The sequence below is a fragment of the Plectropomus leopardus genome, chromosome 6 (assembly GCF_008729295.1).
Source record: "Plectropomus leopardus isolate mb chromosome 6, YSFRI_Pleo_2.0, whole genome shotgun sequence".
Taxonomy (NCBI): domain Eukaryota; kingdom Metazoa; phylum Chordata; class Actinopteri; order Perciformes; family Serranidae; genus Plectropomus; species Plectropomus leopardus.
Window position 1 is genome coordinate 31691281 of NC_056468.1, and position 19643 is coordinate 31710923.

At 41.5% G+C, this 19643-nt stretch overlaps 1 protein-coding gene across 2 annotated transcripts in view; it reads left to right on the forward strand.

Annotated features, from left to right (window-relative positions):
• Positions 1–17394, forward strand: part of znrf3 (zinc and ring finger 3) — a 95345-nt gene extending 77951 nt beyond the window's left edge. The window contains exons 3-8 of one of the 2 annotated variants that reach the window (XM_042487452.1): positions 1467–1541; positions 4637–4768; positions 6221–6331; positions 10996–11163; positions 13972–14074; positions 14235–17394. In XM_042487452.1, the coding sequence (XP_042343386.1) occupies positions 1467–1541; positions 4637–4768; positions 6221–6331; positions 10996–11163; positions 13972–14074; positions 14235–15982 (2337 nt within the window). In that variant the 3' untranslated portion in view covers positions 15983–17394. The remainder of the gene's footprint in view (positions 1–1466; positions 1542–4636; positions 4769–6220; positions 6332–10995; positions 11164–13971; positions 14075–14234) is intronic. The other variant, XM_042487453.1, reaches the window with a different exon arrangement.
• Positions 17395–19643: the final 2249 nt, after the last annotated feature.

A 19643-nucleotide genomic window follows, 5' to 3' on the forward strand; every position in this document is an offset into this window, starting at 1 on the left:
AAAACCTTAGGAAGCTATTCTCTTTATTATTTTTTACTTAAATTTTCACTTGACTCTATAGAAAAGTTGCTGGGAGCTTGCTGTGTGTGATGTTGAAAGTTTCAGTTTTGATTGAACTTTTGCTGAAGGCATTTAAACAAAGTTTTGTGTTGGAGTTTGTCATACTCAAAATTCTAAATACTGACATGTTTTATTGTGAATGCATATTGCTTCTAAATATCGGTTATACTATTAATAATCAGTATCGGCATCGGCCCTGAAAAACCAGTATGGGTCAACCCCTAGTCTGTGCCAAGGAGCGGTGAAGCTGCTTTGGCGGCTAATATCGGACATCTTCGTGAGACTTCAGCTTTTCTGTTCGTTCTGTGGTAGATTTCGGACTAGTGAGTGTTTGCAGTGATGATTGGGTCATTTTAAAATCCTTCTTTTTTAGGCTGAAAGATGCAGCAACTCGCTTATCATCTCGCTGATTGTTGTTACCTCAGAAATCAACATGATGTGTTGTGAAAGGAGTAATTGCGCCTCCCCCGCACATACCGCTACTCCCCGTCTCCTGTCTCTGCGTCCTCTGTAAGTGCCTGCTGACTGGAGCGATGACACTCTGCAGCCACCCGGCAGCAGAGTCACAGCACCGTACATTGTCACTTTGATCTTCAGCCCCCTCCTCTCCCCTCCAGTTATGAAGAGCGCTGGCAAGAACCCAAGGGCACTTGATAATACCAGGATATGATCCCAGCCGCGCTATTTTAGATCATGTATTGCAGACATCAAAACGTTGTCTAAATAGGGCGCCGTGAATCAAGCGGGGTGAGAACGGGTTGCGGTGGAGGGGAAAGCAGGAGTTAAGATAAAGGAAATTTTTTTTTTTTTCCAGACAAGAGGAAGCCAATTTGGATTCTGCGAGGAGATACTTGGGGTTCTGCAGATCCAAGCGTTTCCTTTATCTCTTGCCTTTAGCAGAAGTCTTCAAAAGACCTCTGTGCTGTGACTTTCCTTGCTCTCAGATGAAAGACGCTCACATTTTTAGCAGTTGGAAATCCTTGATAACTTTATTCAACTTTCCTGAGCGTGCACAGCAGAATTCAATTCGGCTGCAGCGTTGCATCACATGGAGCCATGCATGCAATAGTTCTCGACACAGGGATGCAACGCTTTTAGTTTCTGCCCCATTATATTAGCATAACGTGGTGCCGATTTGCACCAAATGATGACCTCAGAGTCCACATGTGCGTCGTTGTGAGTGTCATCACTGGCTTGTTTACTTGTGTTGATTTTGTCTCTTTACTGTCTCATTTGCTCGTTCTCAGTTGAGCTGCGTGTTACAGTCAGGCAGAGAACTCCCTCTAGTGGCCTGAACTCAAATGTGAAAACTTATTTTGCAGTTGGCTTGATCACACATCACCTCTGGCTTTTCTTTTGGCACTGCCGCTGAATGAATCTAATGATTGCTTTTGTTCTGTTTGCAGGCGAAGCGAGCAGTGCAGCGGGGAGCCACGGCCGTCATCTTTGATGTGTCGGAGAATCCGGATGCCATCGACCAGGTTCGTACACACCTAAAATTACCCAGGCATTCACACACTCACGTTTCAACAACGCCGAAACGGTCTAATCCGTTGGTCTGTCTGCAAACGCCGCTCCGCTTTTCACTTCTGAAGAAAGCTCAGCGGCGGGCCTTGCCCTCCTGACTGACGCTGTTTGTACAAACACTGATCTTTCTATCTTTAGTTGCATTCAAAAGCGAATCAGCCGCACTTATTCAACCATCCTGCGCCTCTGAGCTCTCTGAGCTGCGTTTGGAGGAGAGCACTGCGCTCTGAGACGACTGAAAATGGATATCCAGGTTCAGCTTTCACTAGACCATGACCGAACTCTGTTGAGCTCATAATTGCACAGGTAGCACACATTACCTCATCCCCGGGGACTCTGGGTCTGTCTTCGAGTGCACATTTGGGAGTGCACACATGGACTACACTAAGAAAAAGTGTTTTTTTTTGTCACACTACTTCTTCCACTATGTCTTGCTCCCATGCTGTTAAGAAGTATCATACACGAGTTGCTCCTGTGGGTGCCTTTGTCGCAAGAATTCTCCTGTGGTATTCATCCTCGCCACACCAGGTCTGGACTTGCAGGTTTTTCTTTTTTTCCTCCCTCCCTCCTCGCCTCCTCTTCTCTGCTGCTGGGTCGTAAAGCGCGTAGCTGAGAGATAAAAGGGATTGCGCGGAGACCACATGAAAGGCAGCGCTGGGCGGCTGTGTTAAATTCCCCCGAGAGGCTTTTCCAGTCAGAGCGGCCCGATCAGCAGAGACAGGACCCACAAGGCCGAGGGGCAGGGAGGAGGAGCTTAGGGAGAATTAAGGTCCCGGGGCTGAAATTAGGAGAGAAGCTTTATGAAGTTAATGTACTTGACCTTCTTTTTTTCTCTCAATTTTAAACTTGTGGCTGAAACAAGTTGAAGTTTTGTTTGAGGAAAAGTAAAGTTTCTTTTAACAGTTAAACCGTCAAGTTTTGTTTCTTCATAGGTGTATGTTTGATACGGTGGATTGTTTGTCAGAGGCCACATGGCGTCTTGGTGGAGTCACTTCTCAAAGTGGGAGCAACACGCCAGTGCGAAGCGAGAGATCAAACGGTTCAAAGTCTATACTTTGAAACCAGAACTTACAGTATTTCACTGGAGAACATGACGGCAGCAGAAGAAATAGAAATGCGAATATCCTCGGTATTTCCCTTGGGCTTTTCAAATTACAGATTCCAACCAGCAGACGAGAGGGGAGAACAGAGAGGGAGCGGAGGAGTAAAGGAGTATGTCGACTGAATCGAAAGCCAGAGCATACTCTTCATTGACTGTTTCCCCCTCCGCTCCCTCCGGCAATCTGCGACCGCAGCTTCCATGTCTCGAGCCTAGAGGTCAATTTCCTCAGTTGGTATAAAAGGAGTTCAGGCAGATGGTTCACACGCATTAGGACAGTGGTTCCCAAACTTTTCGCTGAATGTTCCCTAAAAATGAAGCAACTTGTGGCCTCTCATCACTGAGTTGTGTTTGTAAATAAGTTGTGAACAGACTCGAGTGACGCTCAGATTTTACATTGAACAGAAAAGAATGAAGTGCCTTTATAGGGACAGTTCAACCCGAAATCCGAGATGAATTTCCTCCTTCTCATCTTTAGTGCCATTCATCAGTCTGAATTGTTTTGGTGCCGAATTTTGGAGATATCAGCCGTAGAGATGTCTTATGACCTGGTTACTCAAGATCATCCACGGACCTTGTTGTGAGCAGTTTCATGCAGGAACTATTTTCTGTCCTGAATCACAGCACAGAAGGAAGCGTGTGTTCATTCACTGACGAAAGGCAGCGCGAGATGTAAATATTAACGGCGTCTTTCTCGGCTGAGCTGTAACGTTCGTTATCTCATTGGTGCTAGGTGAGCTAGGAGTGGATGGATGCTCCCTTCTGCACTGTGATACGGTCTGTGGACGTAGAACGAAAATAGTTCCTACATTAAACTGCTCACAACAAGGTCTGTGGATTATTTTGAGTAACGGGGTCTTGATTTCTACAAAGAGACATTTCTGTTGAGTTTTCAAGTATTCAGCTTTGACACCTCAGTGATGGCTTTTAGCCACGACGCATTGTTTTTTTTTATATTTCAGATTTTTTTTTATTATTCTCAGAAGTCTGAGTGCCTTTTCTTGTTTGCATTTGTTGTACCTTTTGACTTTCATCACTGTGTGCGACTTAAAAAAAATCAACCTTTTGTTTATGATGCAAAGACAAATATTTTGTCCTTTTTGTGAATACTTAGAGGCCATAAGGGGTAAAGTGTCCAATTTTTTAACTTGTCATCTCAAGACTGTTCAGGTTTATCTTTTGAGGATGAGTAGTAGATCGATAGAATAAATAACTAGGCTAATGCAAATAAAAGTGAGTGATCCAGCAGAGAGACTAGTGGTGCTTTTGTGTGTGTCTGTGTGTGTGTGTGTGTGTGTGTGTGTGTGTGTGTGTGTGTACTACAGCATTGTGGTGTGACATTATATATTAATATTCAATTGATATGAGGTTTTGAAAGCTGATTCCGACACTAATATATACATGTTTAAGTTATCACAAGGTATTGGCATTCAGTATGTTTAAATATAACTTTCAGGCCAAAAAACACAACATACATACTCCGTATTTTCTCCCGAATCTAAAAATTCGACTGGAAAAACCCATCCAGAGCTCCGCTTTTTCTAAAGTCAGAAGTACCTCCACACACACACACCTGTGTGTTGCAATGCTTTGCCGCATTAAAAGGAGAATGAATGAATAAACATTCATAGTAAGAAATGAATTGTTTAAGTCACGCAGACTAAATCTGAATCTTAAAGTGGCAGTCCGCTGATAGACTAAAGAGACACAACGGAGGCAGCAGAGATAAAGAATTTCTGACTTTCGATGTCTAGTATGGCTTCTGCGTGAAGAACAGTGGATCCTACATTTCCCATAATGCCACAGGAGACATTCTACTACAGTTTTCACAAGCTGACTCCAAATGAAGAGTAAGCTGAGTGTACTGTGTAAAATAAATGTAAGAAAAGATCATTATTGACCAGACAAATTTGTGTTCATTTGTTGCGTTCTTCTCTGTCCTCCTCTCAGCTCAACCAGGTTGCGGAGGATCCTCTGAAGCGGCCGGTGGTTTACGTGAAGGGCAATGACGCCGTTAAGTTGATGAACATCGTCAACAAGCAGAAAGTGGCTCGCGCTCGGATACAACACAGACCACCGAGGGTAAGCGCACATGCCAAAACCCCAAACCACACTGAGAGGAGATGATGTGTGTGTGAGACTAATGTAAGGCACATGTGAGGAACATGAGGAAGAGGTGAGCATGTTTGTGAGGCCCACGCAGCAAACAGCGCCGAGAAGTCTTTTAGATGTGAAGACAAACGAAAATTCCAGTTGTGAAATCTGACCCTTTCCCTTTCTTCTCTGCTCAGCTGCCCCGAGGCCGAGGACTTTTTTTTTGTGCAGCGCTGTGGGAGATTAATATTAGCCATTCAAAGAGCTGTTTGTTTGCTTGGAATATTTGATAAGAGGACCAGCACACTTTGAGGTCAAATAACTTGACATAATGAAAGCCCGAGAGAAAGGACTGTCCGATAAGAGACATTTTTCTGATGAAGAATAAAACAATCCTTTCTCAGTGTGCTCTGAGCAGTTGTTCGGGTGCTAGTCCGTCCACTCTGAGAAAAAGCTAGAAAGTCATGTTTGTTCTTTTTCTTGTCTCAAACTCTGCAGCAGGGCTGCAATTAACAACTCTTATTATCAGTCTGTTCTGTCGTTGAATAATTTATGGTTTAGTTTGTTAAAGGTTAAAAACTGTGGAGAGAAAATGCTCATCGTGTACTTCCAAACAAACGTGTTTTACATTAGTTGCTCAGTTGAACAAACAAACAGTCCAAAGCCCAAACTTACTCAATTTCTAATGATATAAAACAGACAAACAGGAATTTCTCCCATTTGGAAAAACTAGAATCACATAATATTCGACATGTTTGTTTGAAAAATCATTTTCTGTCACTCAACTTATCGGCAATACTTCACCCCCCAAATTAGCATTTGTGTATCATTTACTCAGCACTCGTTCTAATAAGCTCTAATACGAACTAATAATCGTTATCGGCCCTGGAAAGTCAATATTGGTGGACCCCTAATACAAATAATCATTTGGAGGTTGAAGTATTCCTTTAAGAAATACTGTTTATTCAGACGCTCCTCAAACAAGGTGTTGTTTTTTTTAACGGGGTTTTGACTTAACGAATCCAACATAACACGGGATGAGTAATTGATATTCAAATGTTCATTCGGGGGTTGAAGTATTCCTGTAATCTGCAGCGTGGTCTCATTTGTGTAAGAGACGCAGTGCTTACCTGAGCAAATTACTGACGGTGATAAATGACACTCGGGGAAAATGATTCTGAGATGGAAATGAGCTGCATGAATAATCAACCGTGTACTATTTATTCCAGAAAGCACCGTCAAATTATGTGTGAAGGTCCTGTTTCGTTTTTTTATTTGCATAACGACGAGTCAAATAACTCACATCACTGAGCGCTCTGGTCTTCTGAGGAGCTAACGAAGCTCTAATCAAATATTCTTAATGAAAATGCAGCTGTTTTCAGCAAAAATGACCCCTTAACTAACCCCCACCTGTCTTTCTTTTGTCCTCCTTTTCCGCAGCAGCCCACGGAGTATTTCGACATGGGCATCTTCCTGGCGTTCTTCGTTGTCGTGTCCCTGGTTTGCCTCATTCTGCTCATCAAGATCAAACTCAAGCAAAGGAGAAGCCAGGTTAGTGTGTGTACACGCTCTCACCACCGAAACAGAAACAAGTTGATAACCTTTATTTATTAACCGCAGACTGAGTCACAGCAGACTAAAACCGATGTGTGCGTCTCACACAAAACACACCCAAATCCACGACGCCGTGCCTTGTTTTTCCAGTCGACACGACTTCACTTGGAGTTGCAGGCGTTGAGTCAGGCGACAGTAGCGCTGCTGTTGATTGATTCCTCTCGTGTGTTGACAAAAAGCTCTCAGTGGAGGCTTATGTCGGGCGCATGAATCAGGATTAGCATTTAATTAACGCAGACGAGAGGTTGGAGCCAAACACAGAGAGATGTCATGACAGAACAGAAAACCTGTAGCGGCATCCGTTTAGACAGGTGTAATCCTGCCAGCACATGTGTGTGTCTGTGTGTGTGTGTGTGTGTGTGTGTCTGTGTCTGTGTGTGTGTGTGTGTGTGTGTGTGTGAGAAGCTTGTACTTGCTACATAGAGAGGGACGAAACACGTTTTTAATTAACAGAGTGACGACACTTTTGGAAAGTGAGGACATTCTGGCTTCAAAGGAGTACGTGAGGGTCTAGATACACAGTCGAGGTAACGTTCAGGTTAGAATTAGGTTTAGTTTAGGGTGAGGTTTAGGTAAGGGTTAAAACACAGCACTAAAGTGAATGTTATGAGGGGCACAGGCACAGGAGGCCCAGGTGATTGAAAGTACTTTTAGAATATTCTTTATAGAAAGCATATATGGGTATATAAAATCCATTAAAATGATCCAGGTCCACTTGTTCTGCAGGGGCAAATGAAGGAGAGTTTATATGACTGTTACGCTCCTATCACTCAGTTCTAGCTTGGTACATTAATTTAACCTTTTTTTTTTTTTTAATTTCTTGGAAATTAATTTGACAGATTATGATTAATTTGACCAATTAAATTAAAAATAAAAACCAATGCTTAATTAATATAAATATATCATAATTAGTCATGATATGATAAGATTTAAAAAATAGTGTAAAATATGACAAATATTAAAAATAAAATAATAAAAGATAAAATTAATAATATGAATGAATGTATAAAGGCAGAGCAAATAGAGCTACATAAGTGCTTTAAGTGAAAATAGATGCTAAATATATTTTATATGCTAAAACACATGATTAATCAGTGATTAAAAGGGAATAAGGGATATATAGTTAAGATAATTAAAATTCAAATAAAAATAAAAACGCACACACTTTCAGTAGGTTAGGAAATTAGCAATTATTAATGGGAAAGGATGGATTCACAAATGCCAAAAGTCGATCATAATGTTGGCGGAACGAAAAAGGCGGAACTAAAAACTGCGGTAGTGCAGCGCCCGCCCGGACAGTCTATGGAGTGCATACCGCAAACAACAAATATGGCTGAGCGCGAAATTCGAGCGGTAACATCTGGATTAAACGCGAGCGTCTGGAGGCACATCTGCCGTAAGTGTTGATCAATCATGTTATAAAGGACGAATTAGACTTAAGAATGCAGCGGAGTGTTTGTGCTTTTCGGCGTTTTAAAGAGGCGAAGTAACGCATCTTAAAACGCGGACTTCCCTCGGCTTAAAAAGAGTCTTTTGAATGGGTTTTCGGTAAAATGCCTTAAATAAGGTTTACCTAGGCTAAAGATATTTAGACATTTTGTTCTTAAACATAAAATACGTCCATATCAACACGATTTTTGAGCTGGTAAGGTTTTACTCGTCTCAAAAAAAGGCGGTTGCGATGCTAACTTCCTGGTTGGCCTACAAAAATACGTCATCGTTCAACACTATGTTACCCGGATGTGTGATAGTGACGTCTACCGCGGATCAAACAGCTGATCGCCCGACAGCAGCGCAGTCAGAAAACACAGCCAGTGTCTGAATGAACAGACAAATATTCAGTGTTGGAAAGTGACTTTTGCTGTTTTTTAGTTTCGTGTTTAGTCAGTCTCTGGATGGAGCTTAGACAGACCGTGTCCTCATCCAGCTGCTGGCAGATGTGATGTTTTGGGGGCCTGGGGCCACAGGCACATTGCCTCATTTTCACAATTTCTCTAGCTGGGAGTGTTGGCAGGCTGTTAGCAGCTACAGGAGAAGTTAGCCTGCTCAAAAAAAAAGTAAAATGATTAAAAAGCAAAATGAATAATATCACAGAGCAGAAGTTACGGTCCTGCGGTCAGGAGAGGTTGGCCTGTTTTCAGCACAATGTACTTAAATCTGTTTAAGACTGAGTTTTTAATTTTTATATAATGCTGGATAGTTTAATAAATGATAATTCTTCATATGTTTATTACACTCTAACACACCATTGTCAAATGAAACAATGTCAGTAAATTATGAGGAAAAAAAAAGCAAAATAATCGGTCAGTAATTGTAATCGCGGCAAAATGTTCAATTAATCATGATATTGATTTTAGGTATAAGCCCTAATGAGAATAGAAATATGTAGAAAAAATTATGCATTAAAAAACATGAGCACAAAAAAATGCATCGATAATCGTTTTATCATCGCATCGTGTTGCATCTGAATCGATAATCGAATCATGACGTGGTCAGAGATTTCAGCCCCTAAAATTCATGTAGAATTCATTAAGGATCAAATAAAAAGCACAGACGAAAACGCATCAAAATTAGTTTAGGTTAAGGGTAAAGGGGTTAGAGAAAGCATTATGTTGTTGAGAGTCCTCACAAAGACAGAAGTACAGGGGTGTGTGTGTGTGTGTGTGTGTGTGTGTGTGTGTGTGTGTGTGTGTGTGTCACAGCAGCGGATGACTTGGTCGTGACTTCCTTTGGTGGTTAATTAAGAGAACAGCTCACACCAGGGGCACATTTGTCACATGTATCAACATTTCCTTCCTGAAATGTGAAAAATTAATGAACTTCTTGTAGAGTAAATATTGTTAATGCAGTATTAACATTTCCTATCCAACGTAACTATAAACAGCAGGGAACATTCAGAATACTTTTGGTTTTAGTGAAGGAATCCTCAAGGGTTTGCCCTCACAAGACTGCAGTTAATTACAAAGTGAAAATACAGATTTTTAGGTCCTCGTGTTTCATGTTTTGTCGACCCTGTGATGAGAATGACTTTCATGCCAAAGTTCAATGTTCTTTTGCTGACCAGGATATCCACATGTCCTTAAAAAGTCTACAATTATCTAGTTGTGAGGCAACATGAAGAAGAAATAGTCTCCCGAGAGCCTTATTTAAGTTAAGCCTGAGCATAAATAACTCTAAAACGAGTGATGCACCAGCAGATCAGGCTGGATGCTGTAATTTACAATGTCTGCTACACATGTGAGACATTAAGTTTAATCCTAATAACTGGTTCTCTATGTGTTAACTTATCATTCAAAGGTTTTTTTTGAGAAGAAATATTTTTTAGGCAACACGAAACAAATTAAAGATAAAAAAATAAAAATCGACCGGAGTGTCGGAGCCAGAGAGAGTTGCTAATGCATCAGTCAAACATTGCAAAATGATGTTCTGTGTCAAAAGGGGAAAGTCTCAAATGGTGGCAACATTAATCCTCCCAAAGAGGAGCACAGTTCAAAAGTTGCCAGCATTGACGTAAATACACGTAACCAAATGTTTACTCAAAAACATCATCACTAAATTGACTCAAGTCTTAGTTTTGTCAGTTTAAAGGAATAATTCATCCAACCGATGAACCTTTTTATGTCCCACAGCAGTAAATCTGTAAAGTGAAAATGTGTTTTTGTCGCGAACAAAGAATCCAAACTCAAATCATGAGTTGAAGTCATCGGTGAGAGCATTTAACAAAAATCTTATCAAAACATCCGTTTACAAACTGTCACACAAGTCGTGCAGTAAAATAAAAGTCTCATTTATCCAGTCAATATTTCAGTACTTTATACTTCAGTACTCTGATGAGGAACTGAGCTAAAGGTGAATCTTCTCTGTTCTCGCTTCGAAGCCGGAGTCTATGGACAAAAAAACCTAATTTTACCTCTCTGAACACACGATCGGGTCGATTTTTTAGTCTTATTGTTGGTTCTGATTGACTTAAAAGACATTATAACGCACTCAAAAAAATTGAAAAACAAGGAGAAATGACATTAAAAAGTCTTTTTTATAGTGGCTAAATCATTAAAAATAAGCCAGCATGTTTCTTTGTCAGGGCTTTTAAGACAAATGCAGTATAGTGGCAGGAACCAACAGGAAACCATCATGTGGCCCAGATGATGAAATTCAGAAATGCATCATAATGACAAAACAAAGAGAAAAAAAAGTTTAACTTTTAGTTCAGTTTCCTCATCGGAAAAGGCGCGGAAGTCCTGAGCATCGAACTGATCAATGAGACTTGGATTATCCTGCACGACTTGTGCAAGAGTTTGTAAACAGATGTTCTGCAGTTGTTTTTGGTCCCTTTATGACTTTGATTTTTGGGTTCTTCGTCCGCCTGAAGCATGCTGTAAAAATAGTTTTCTCCACCACCAGGTGACCATTTATATATCAGTTACAAACCAACTTTTAACATTGAATCGATGCTCCTCAGTGTCCTGTTGAGTCTGACAGGTACGTTGGCTTTCATGTTGAATTCGTCACGGCTTTCTCTCAGAGGTTCTTTTTTAAAAGTTAAATATGGCTTTTCAAACAGGCAAATGTCCCTGCTTACCGTGTCTCACGTCCCCCCGCAGAGCTCGATGAACAGAATGGCCATCCAAGCCTTGGAGAAGATGGAGACGAGAAAGTTCAAGGCCAAAGGAAAGGGCCAGCGCGAGAGCAGCTGCGGAGCCTCCGACTCGCTGAGCAGCAGCTCCACGTCTGACTGCGCCATCTGTCTGGAAAAGTACATCGACGGAGAGGTAAGAGAAGACGCTCTGTCCTTTGATTTGAATTAATGACTTCATCTGCTTTGGGGACTTTAAAAAAAAAACAGCTACCTTTGTATTCAATGTGAGAGCTGGCGTAAACATCCAAACAGTAAAGGAAGCCAAAGTTAAAAGTATTTAATACCATTGTTTGTGTTTAGATGTTTGCTTATGTGGATTTATACAATTTTGTACTCAACATTTAAGTCAGCACATTTAAGCGGTAGCTAATCCATAAAAGTGACAAAACACTTTAAAGGCTTATACCTCAACTTTGGGACAAACCTGCACCTAAAAAAACACCAGTACTTGATGTTTTGAACCAATCAAGCGTTTCAGATTTCATAAAAATGAATTTTTGTGCATTTATTCTGACTTTTTAAAGCTTAGAGAATATAATCTGCAAAAAACAAGTCCAAGTAAAAATCATTTTACAAAAATACCATATGCATCACAAAGACTGTCGTTAAATAATTGATTATTAATCGTGATGGCCGTGGCGAACAGCTTGTTTGCATTTTCTTCCTATTTTTCCTCTTTATTCTCGTGAACCACAACAGTTTTCTGCACTGTGTTAACCACAAGCAGATCTTTCTGATTGTAAGCTGTGGTGAGCAGCGTTTGCTTGCAGCAGGAAGTACATGAAATCCAGTGAAGTTAGTTTAAAATTGAGCCGTTTCCTTTTACAAATCGATAAATTATTTATAAACATTTGTAAAGAAAAATAAAAAAGCTTATTATACAAACAACAGGAGGAAGTCATGATACAAATGACCAGGAGAGCATACTGAGCAATATTCCACAAACATGAAAGTCCAACAGAAATAACAAACATCTGCTGACGGCTTTTAATCCAAACGCAACATGCATTCGATGGACCGCGTGTGCGAGCCAAACCTTTAACTCCGGCAGTGTTGGTGTGGTCATCTTTGCACGGGGCTTGTTTTCTTTTCATTACATATTCTGTAGACGTGAAACATAATGCACTTCTGCGGACAATAGAATGGAAGTTCCCCTGATGTGCTCGGGGACCGCAGTCCCGCCATCTTTGGTGACGTTCTTTCCGGCGCCTTTTAGATGTTTAGTCCAGTCTTTCAGAGCACCTGGAGAGATAACGGTACCCAGAGTGCATTGGTTTGTGATTATGCTTCCTGTTTTTCCAGTGTGGCCTTCTTTAATCCTTAAAAGGAGTCATTGTCAGAATATGTATCCTAATCTTGGACTTTTAAGGGTTTACCGTTACAGCGTTGCTCATCCTTAATACGGATGCTGCAGGGACAAACCCCAGTGCCCGGGGGGGCATAGTTGGTGCATGCGTGAGTGTTTTTTTTGTGGTAATGTGTCTCTTTGGTAAGGAGGAGAAGAAAACACAACAAAGCATGGCGCCAGGATTGCACAGAGGAAGTGGCGATATAAAAGGCTGAATGGCATCAAAGCGCTTTTTGAGCAGTGAACCAAGCAACAAAAGCTTGGGTGGAAAAGAGCCCAAAGATGAGTCACATTAAGCCACAGAGTAAAGTATTTATGGCAGTGAAAGAGCTCTCACCGGAGTAGATTATTATAATTCATATTCAGAGCGCTTCTGCTGTTGTGTCTTGGAATTCCTTCGTGCCAATTCTGCATCTGAATACAAAGTGTTGCATTCTTTTCAAATCAATCCTCGAGTGTAAGCCTCTTGTTTGTTTTGTTCCTGAAAGTGGTGACATTGAGCATCAAAGTTGTATTTGTACTGTGGTGTGGCATCTAGTTAAGAGTTTTGTTTGTGGCATGATGTAAAGTTGGCTCCTCGGGGGGAAAAACTTGATTAAGACTCGAGACAGTCACCGCCGTCGACAGTTCTGTGTAGCTTTGCTGCCACCTGCTGGACGTCCACCCGCCATCATATTCATTCACAGTTTCAAAAAAGAAAATCTTTTTGAGGTTAAATTAGATTGTTAATGGTAAATTTTCAACACATTGTTTTAAATTGTTGTCAATTCTTGTCTGAGATGAGGGTGTTTTGTGGTACAGAGCATGCTTAGAAGTTTAAAAAAAAATGAAAGCAGAGCCAACGTTTTCAAAATCATTTTTTTTATAAATCATACTTACATTACATAATCACTATAATAATCATATATATAATAAATCATAAAATAATTCTTAGAAAAGTTTGCCATAAATATGTAAGAAAAAAGTCAGTGTGTCACAAAAATATCAAAGTAAGGTATGTGAAATGAAATGTCAAAAAAAATCTAAAAAATGTAGTATAGTATGTCATAATTTCTTTCATATTTCAAAACAATGTAAAAAGGCCTGTGGAAATGAGTTTACAGCACAAATTTCCGTCTGGCAGTTTTCTTGAATTAAATCAATAGCAACAGTTCACTTGAACATTTCAGTCACACCTCTGAGACTCTGTCTGTGTGTGTGTGTGTGTGTGTGTGTGTGTGTGTGTGTGTGTGTGTGTGTCTGTGTGTGTGTGTCTGTGTGTGTGTGTGTGTGTGTGTGTGTGTGTGTGTGTGTGTGTGTGTTGTGTGTGTGTGTGTGTTGGACAGCTGCCACTAATTTAATTAGAGAAAAATGCTTAGAAGAAAAACCTTTTGAACGTTGGTTCCACTTGTTTGGGTATTCGATGTTTGTTTTTGTCCACCTGTAAGGAGAAGCTGTCTTTCATACCTGTAGGTCATTCAGCATGCAAATTATTTATCTAAAATGAAAAAACATAAACGGTTTGTTGTCACTGTATTTGCTGCTATCTGTACTTTGAAGATGACAGTGCAGGTGAAATATGACCCTAAAATCCTGTTCTGTTTTTCCTGAAAGGAGCTGCGAGTCATCCCCTGTGCTCACAGATTTCATAAGAAATGTGTGGACCCCTGGCTGCTCCAGCACCACACCTGTCCCCACTGTAGACACAACATCATCGGTGGGTTTCTGCAAGTCTGTTTGGTTTTGATGTTGAGGTAGAATACTCTTTGTAAGAAACACGTATTTATGTAACTGAAGAGACGAAAGTTTCCTGCTTATAAGAGACATTCTTTCATTTGTGAAATTCATCTAAATTCATCTAGTTTAATGTTTTTCAGAGCAAAAGAAGGGAAATCCTGGACCAGCATGCATGGACCCTGGTAACCCGGTCCACAGCCGGCAGCGGGTGGTGCTGCCAGTCCATTATCCCGGCCGAGTGCACCGTGCTGGCCAGGTGACAGCCTACCCAACCAGAACTAGCATGGACCCCCACGGCAACCCCATCACTGTACTCACTGTGGACCAGCACCCAGATCCTCAGGGTCTGTACCCACCTCAATCAACATCTGCCTTTCTCCGGAGCTACCACCCCACCCTCCATCTGGACCACTCACTCAACCCCCACCACTGCGGGTTAGAGCACCGCGGACCACCCACCTACCCGGCACAGCCGCATCATGCTGCTTTTAAACGGCCCAAGTTCCACGGTCGCAACTTTTCCCGAGCAGCCTGTTTCTCGCAGTACGAGACTATGTACCAGCACTACTATTTTCAGGGGTTGACTTTCCCTCAACAGCCTGAGGGCGGCCAGGGGCCTGCGATGGCAGGGCAGCTTGGCGGAGGAGGAGGGGCCCACAAGGGCCACCACAGCAGGGCCTTTCAGCAGGGGCTGTTATACCCCACCGTGGTACACATGGCACCTGCCACTTCTTCGAGGATAGGTGATACCGGCAGCACGTCTGGCCTGAGCTGTTACCATGGCCACCGCTCAGTGTGCAGTGGCTACCTCGCTGACTGTCCTGGCAGTGACAGCAGCAGCAGCAGTTCAGGCCAGTGCCACTGCTCCTCCAGCGACTCCATGTTGGACTGTACTGAGGTCAGCAACCAGGGGGTGTACGGCAGCTGCTCTACCTTCCGCAGCTCGCTGAGCAGTGACTATGATCCTTACGTGTACCGGAGTAAGAGTCCGTGTAGGGGCTCTGTGGGGGAAGCGGGGGCTGCGGCGTGCACCACAGCCCCCGCTGAGGACTCGTCATCCCCTATTCCCTTGGGACATGACTGCCTCCAGCTCCCTCCTGGAGCTTCGGGATATAACTCGGGGGACCACCTTTCCAACTGCAGTTTGGAGCCCAACTACAGCAGTCGCTCATCACTGGAACCCAGGGAGAACAGCAACACTAGCACTACCTCAGCCGGGGCTCCAGAAGCCACCGGAGCAGACAGGGGGAAAGGGGCGCAGGAGGACTCGGGGGAGCTCGGGGCTGCAGCCTGTAGCTGCTGCTTTGAGGTGCTTCCTCCCAATATGGAGTGCAAAGGGCAGGACTCGGACCAAGCTGGGCCTCTGGCCACAGGACGCTTTCACAGGGGGGTGGACTTTCAGAGCTCGGCCTCTAAGAACTACTTTGCTCCTGAGCACATGTGCCCTCCCTCAGAGCAGGTGAGCTACGAAGGGCTGCCCTGCTGCTTCTACAAAGAGATGAAGGTGCACAGGGCCTCAACGGGGCGCTACACCGAGGACTACGCTGTTAACGTGCAGTACGCAGACTCAGAAGCCTGCTCGGGACAGGGCTGCTGCGAACTCAACCAGAGGATACCCATAATTCCTGAGGACACAGATTGTGAATTGGGCACAGGGGCAGAGACCCAGAGCAGTTTATTGCCCATCAGCGTCACAGTGGAAGCAGAGGTGCGGACAGGGGAGCGGCACGAGCCCAGGGAGGGGTACTTCACCTCAGGACAGTTTAGAGGTCAGCCATACCCTCAGGAGGAGGAGACCAGGGCTTTGTTCCACCCTCAGCTCTCTGCAAGCCCCTCTGCTTTGGGAAGCAGCAGTACTTCAACAAATGAGGGTGGTCTGGGTATATGAACAGGAGCCCAGAGACTCAGTCTAAAGTATGTGTTTGGTACCGAATCAGTCAGTCAATCATTAAAACCCTCAGCTGCCTTGTTGTAACCTTGCTCTCCGAGCGCTGAATGTTATCATCTTCGATTGTGTGGATTTCTACTGAAATGACCTGTCGTTTCTAGACAGCGTATCGCGTTCATTCCTGTGGCCACAAACGTCTCAAACTGTGTCAGCGAGACAAAGTGATAAATACGGATGGAGGTTGTTAACTGAAACTAGAGGTAGGTTGGCATTGGCATCTATTTGCAGACGTGTCTGCTGCCATCAAGGGTTTGGCCCCTTCAGGGCTAAATAATCTGGGCCCATTTATGTGAGATTTTTTTTTTTTTTTTTTTTCAGATTTTCTTAAGAACAAGACATTTTTCTCTACAAAAAAGTACACTTTTAATTCACAGACATCTGCATCTACATGTATATGTGCGCACACGAACACTGACTGCCTATAAAGCTTCAACCACCAACTCAAATAGGTTGTACGGACATAGCTATACCAAAACAGAAAGACATGATTGTTTTTTGTTTTTTCTTTTACTTTTTTTAAAAGCAGGGAAATGGGTCATTCAAGTCACTGACCCAAACATTTCTCTGAGGAGAAGAAGCTATATATTAACAGAATAAAATGCATAGAAATGTGAATGCAAGGCTGACACTGGTCTCTATTCAATATAATACAGAATTTATTTTATGCATTGCATTTCTGTCCAGTTGTGGCCTACCTGTATGAGATGTGCCAGAGCAACATGAAAGCCTTACGCTGGTAAGCTGTTTGTAGCAATACCTGAAAGATACCATAACACTTGTAGTCGAACTCGTGTTTCTCGGGGTCAGTAGATTTATCCTGAAGTAGAGTGTAGCACTCTACTTCTTGTTGGGAAGCCCTTAAAAGTGTATTTTTGCCGTCACTTACCCAATTTCCTCAATGAGGCATGCTCTAATAAATAGCTATAAAGGTTCTAGCATGTATCAAAAGGCCAAAGGAAAGTAGCTGTAAAAGACTCATATTTCATAAGGGTTCCTTATTGTACTGTGACTTTTTAATTTTTTTTTCAATTTTTTCAATCAATGCAGTTATACATACCACAGTGTATCCGTTTGAATCATATCGTGCCATGCATAATACATACTCGCGATATCAATACTTGTCATTCATGCCTTTCTGTTTGTCCTGCAGACTGTTTTTATACTGTTTCTATGAAATATACACATTCTCTACACAGAGGAAAACTTTCAGAAATAACCCTATTTATAAGTTAACCCAGTGCTGTAATCAAGTGAGAATCTAATCTTGCCTTTTGCATAGAGATATGTACCTACTGCAAATATAACATTTTGGGGTACTTGAGTCATTATTTAATTTTTTTTTTGGTATTGTTTCTAGCACTTAAGAAGATTAAAATGTGTACAAAAATTAATATTTTTTAATTTTTTAAGAATATAATTATTTTCTGTCATTACCATTACAAATGTTTTAAAAAAAGGCTAGAAATCAATCTGTGTATATTTCTGTACCTGTATAGCAAACACATTTCATAAATGGAAATATGTTCTCTGAATATTTATTTACTAATATATTTATCTTTAAGCCATGTCTTATGTTCAGAGTGTATGAACGTTTGAGTTATTTGGTTGCTTTTTATTTTTGAGAAAAATCACTAACATGAGACTTTGTATATACATGGTAATTGCACACAAGACGATTAAATCTTCTCTGACCAAAAAACTGATTTTAAAACTTTAGTACCTTACAGTTTTGTAATTAAAGTGTACAAAGATCTGTAAAATATACAGTTTTATTCAAGTAACTTATGTTGCGTTGTCCTTTTTTCCATTATTGGCATTTCAGATTGAGATTTTTAACACTTTGTTGTCTGAAAGTTAGTAGTTGTATCATCTTTATTAGTAATTCTGGGGTCAAGAATTTTAACATGTTTTAGTATTTGTTGCTTAAATGTAGATGTGACAAAAAAAATATCCAAATGTAACTGCACTTAAATATTTTTATTCACCTACCAGTGTTAACAGTGACCGCACACATACAGTGACATGGTTCTCACTCTTAAGTAAAATGTTTAGCAGTAAATGTCAATCAGAAAATATCCACAGAGCTGAATTCCTGAGGATTTATGCTCTGAAACCCAGTTAATGTTTGATAACTGCAGACAGGCGAAAAAGCCTGAAACATGGAGCCAGTCTTTTTGCTTCTCTCACAGGTGTCAAGATGCCATCTCACAGTTTGAAACCGGAGTGAAGAGCCACAACTCCGCCGGTAAGGTTGTAGTAATTCACACAGTAGAAACCTGCATCCTCAATCAGACATTTGAACTCCTCCTGCAGAGGAAAAAGAGAAAAAAAACTCACCAACACTGCATCCAAAGTCAAGGTAATGCACATACATGTGTTCAGATCATTTCTCATGTTGGACTGAGATAATGCTGGTTTCTAATCCATGATTTCTAAAACTTTCCCCAGGCTTTATCTCATTGGTGAGTCCTTCCAGAAGCACCAGAGCAGCTGCCGCATGACGGGCGGTCACAGTGGCAGGTATGTAGAAAATACTTTCATCACATTTACCTTTGAATTTTACACATTCTTTATTCGTTCTGTGACATTTTTGTGCTGTTTTGGACGACATACTGTACTTTAGTATTATCACACGGGCAGGGGTGATACTGTACTGTATATCATCACGGTTCTGATTTGGTTGCAGGCATGAGTCCGCAGTTCTATGTCCTTTTGCATCTCACCACCGTCTCCACACTGATCCACTGAAATGACTCTGGCCTGCTGAGTATCCGAGCGATCGGCAAGTTTAAAGTTATTCAAACAACTTAATTGCCTTTTTTCCTCCATGCCGCTGAGGGCAGCCTATCTTAATTCAAACCGCAGTTTCAAATCACATCATCACCTCAAGTGAGGAGCACGACATTCCCAAACTCCGTGCACTGCATGGCCTTAGGTGCCATCTGGTCTCTCTCTCACTTTGTCTCTCTCTCTCTCTCTTCAGGCAAACATGGGATTTTTGGTTGACTTCAGTGGGAAAAAAGGCTGACAAAACAGGTAACATTACATATTACACAAATATTGTTTACATATTTACTTAGTATCAACTTATAATGTGTCTAAAAAGGGCTGAAGACAACATAAATTGAGATTATCAAAAATACCATGTCGAGACACATAATAGTATAGCATTTCGAAGAAATGGCCAAAAAGGACAATGTAGTACAGCAAAAAAGTCAAAGTTTGACATTTCCCAAAATGTCATCAAAAAAGAATGATGCAGATACAGCCAAAAACACCAAAATTGTGCATGTCCAAAAAATGACAGAAAAGGCAAGGCTATAGTATGGCAAAAATGTCAAAATATGACATGTCCCAAAAAAAACAAAAAACTCTTGAAACGGCATAAATAACGTGTCGAGAAACGCCATAGCATAGAATGATGCAATAACTGCCGAAAACACCAAAATTATGCATGTCCAAAAAATAACAAAAAAACGCAAGAATGTCAAAATATGACACGTTCCAAAAATGACTGAAAACACCTCAAAACAGCATAAATAGCATGCCGAAACACGCCATAGCATAGAATGATGCAAAAACAGCCAAAAACACCAAAATT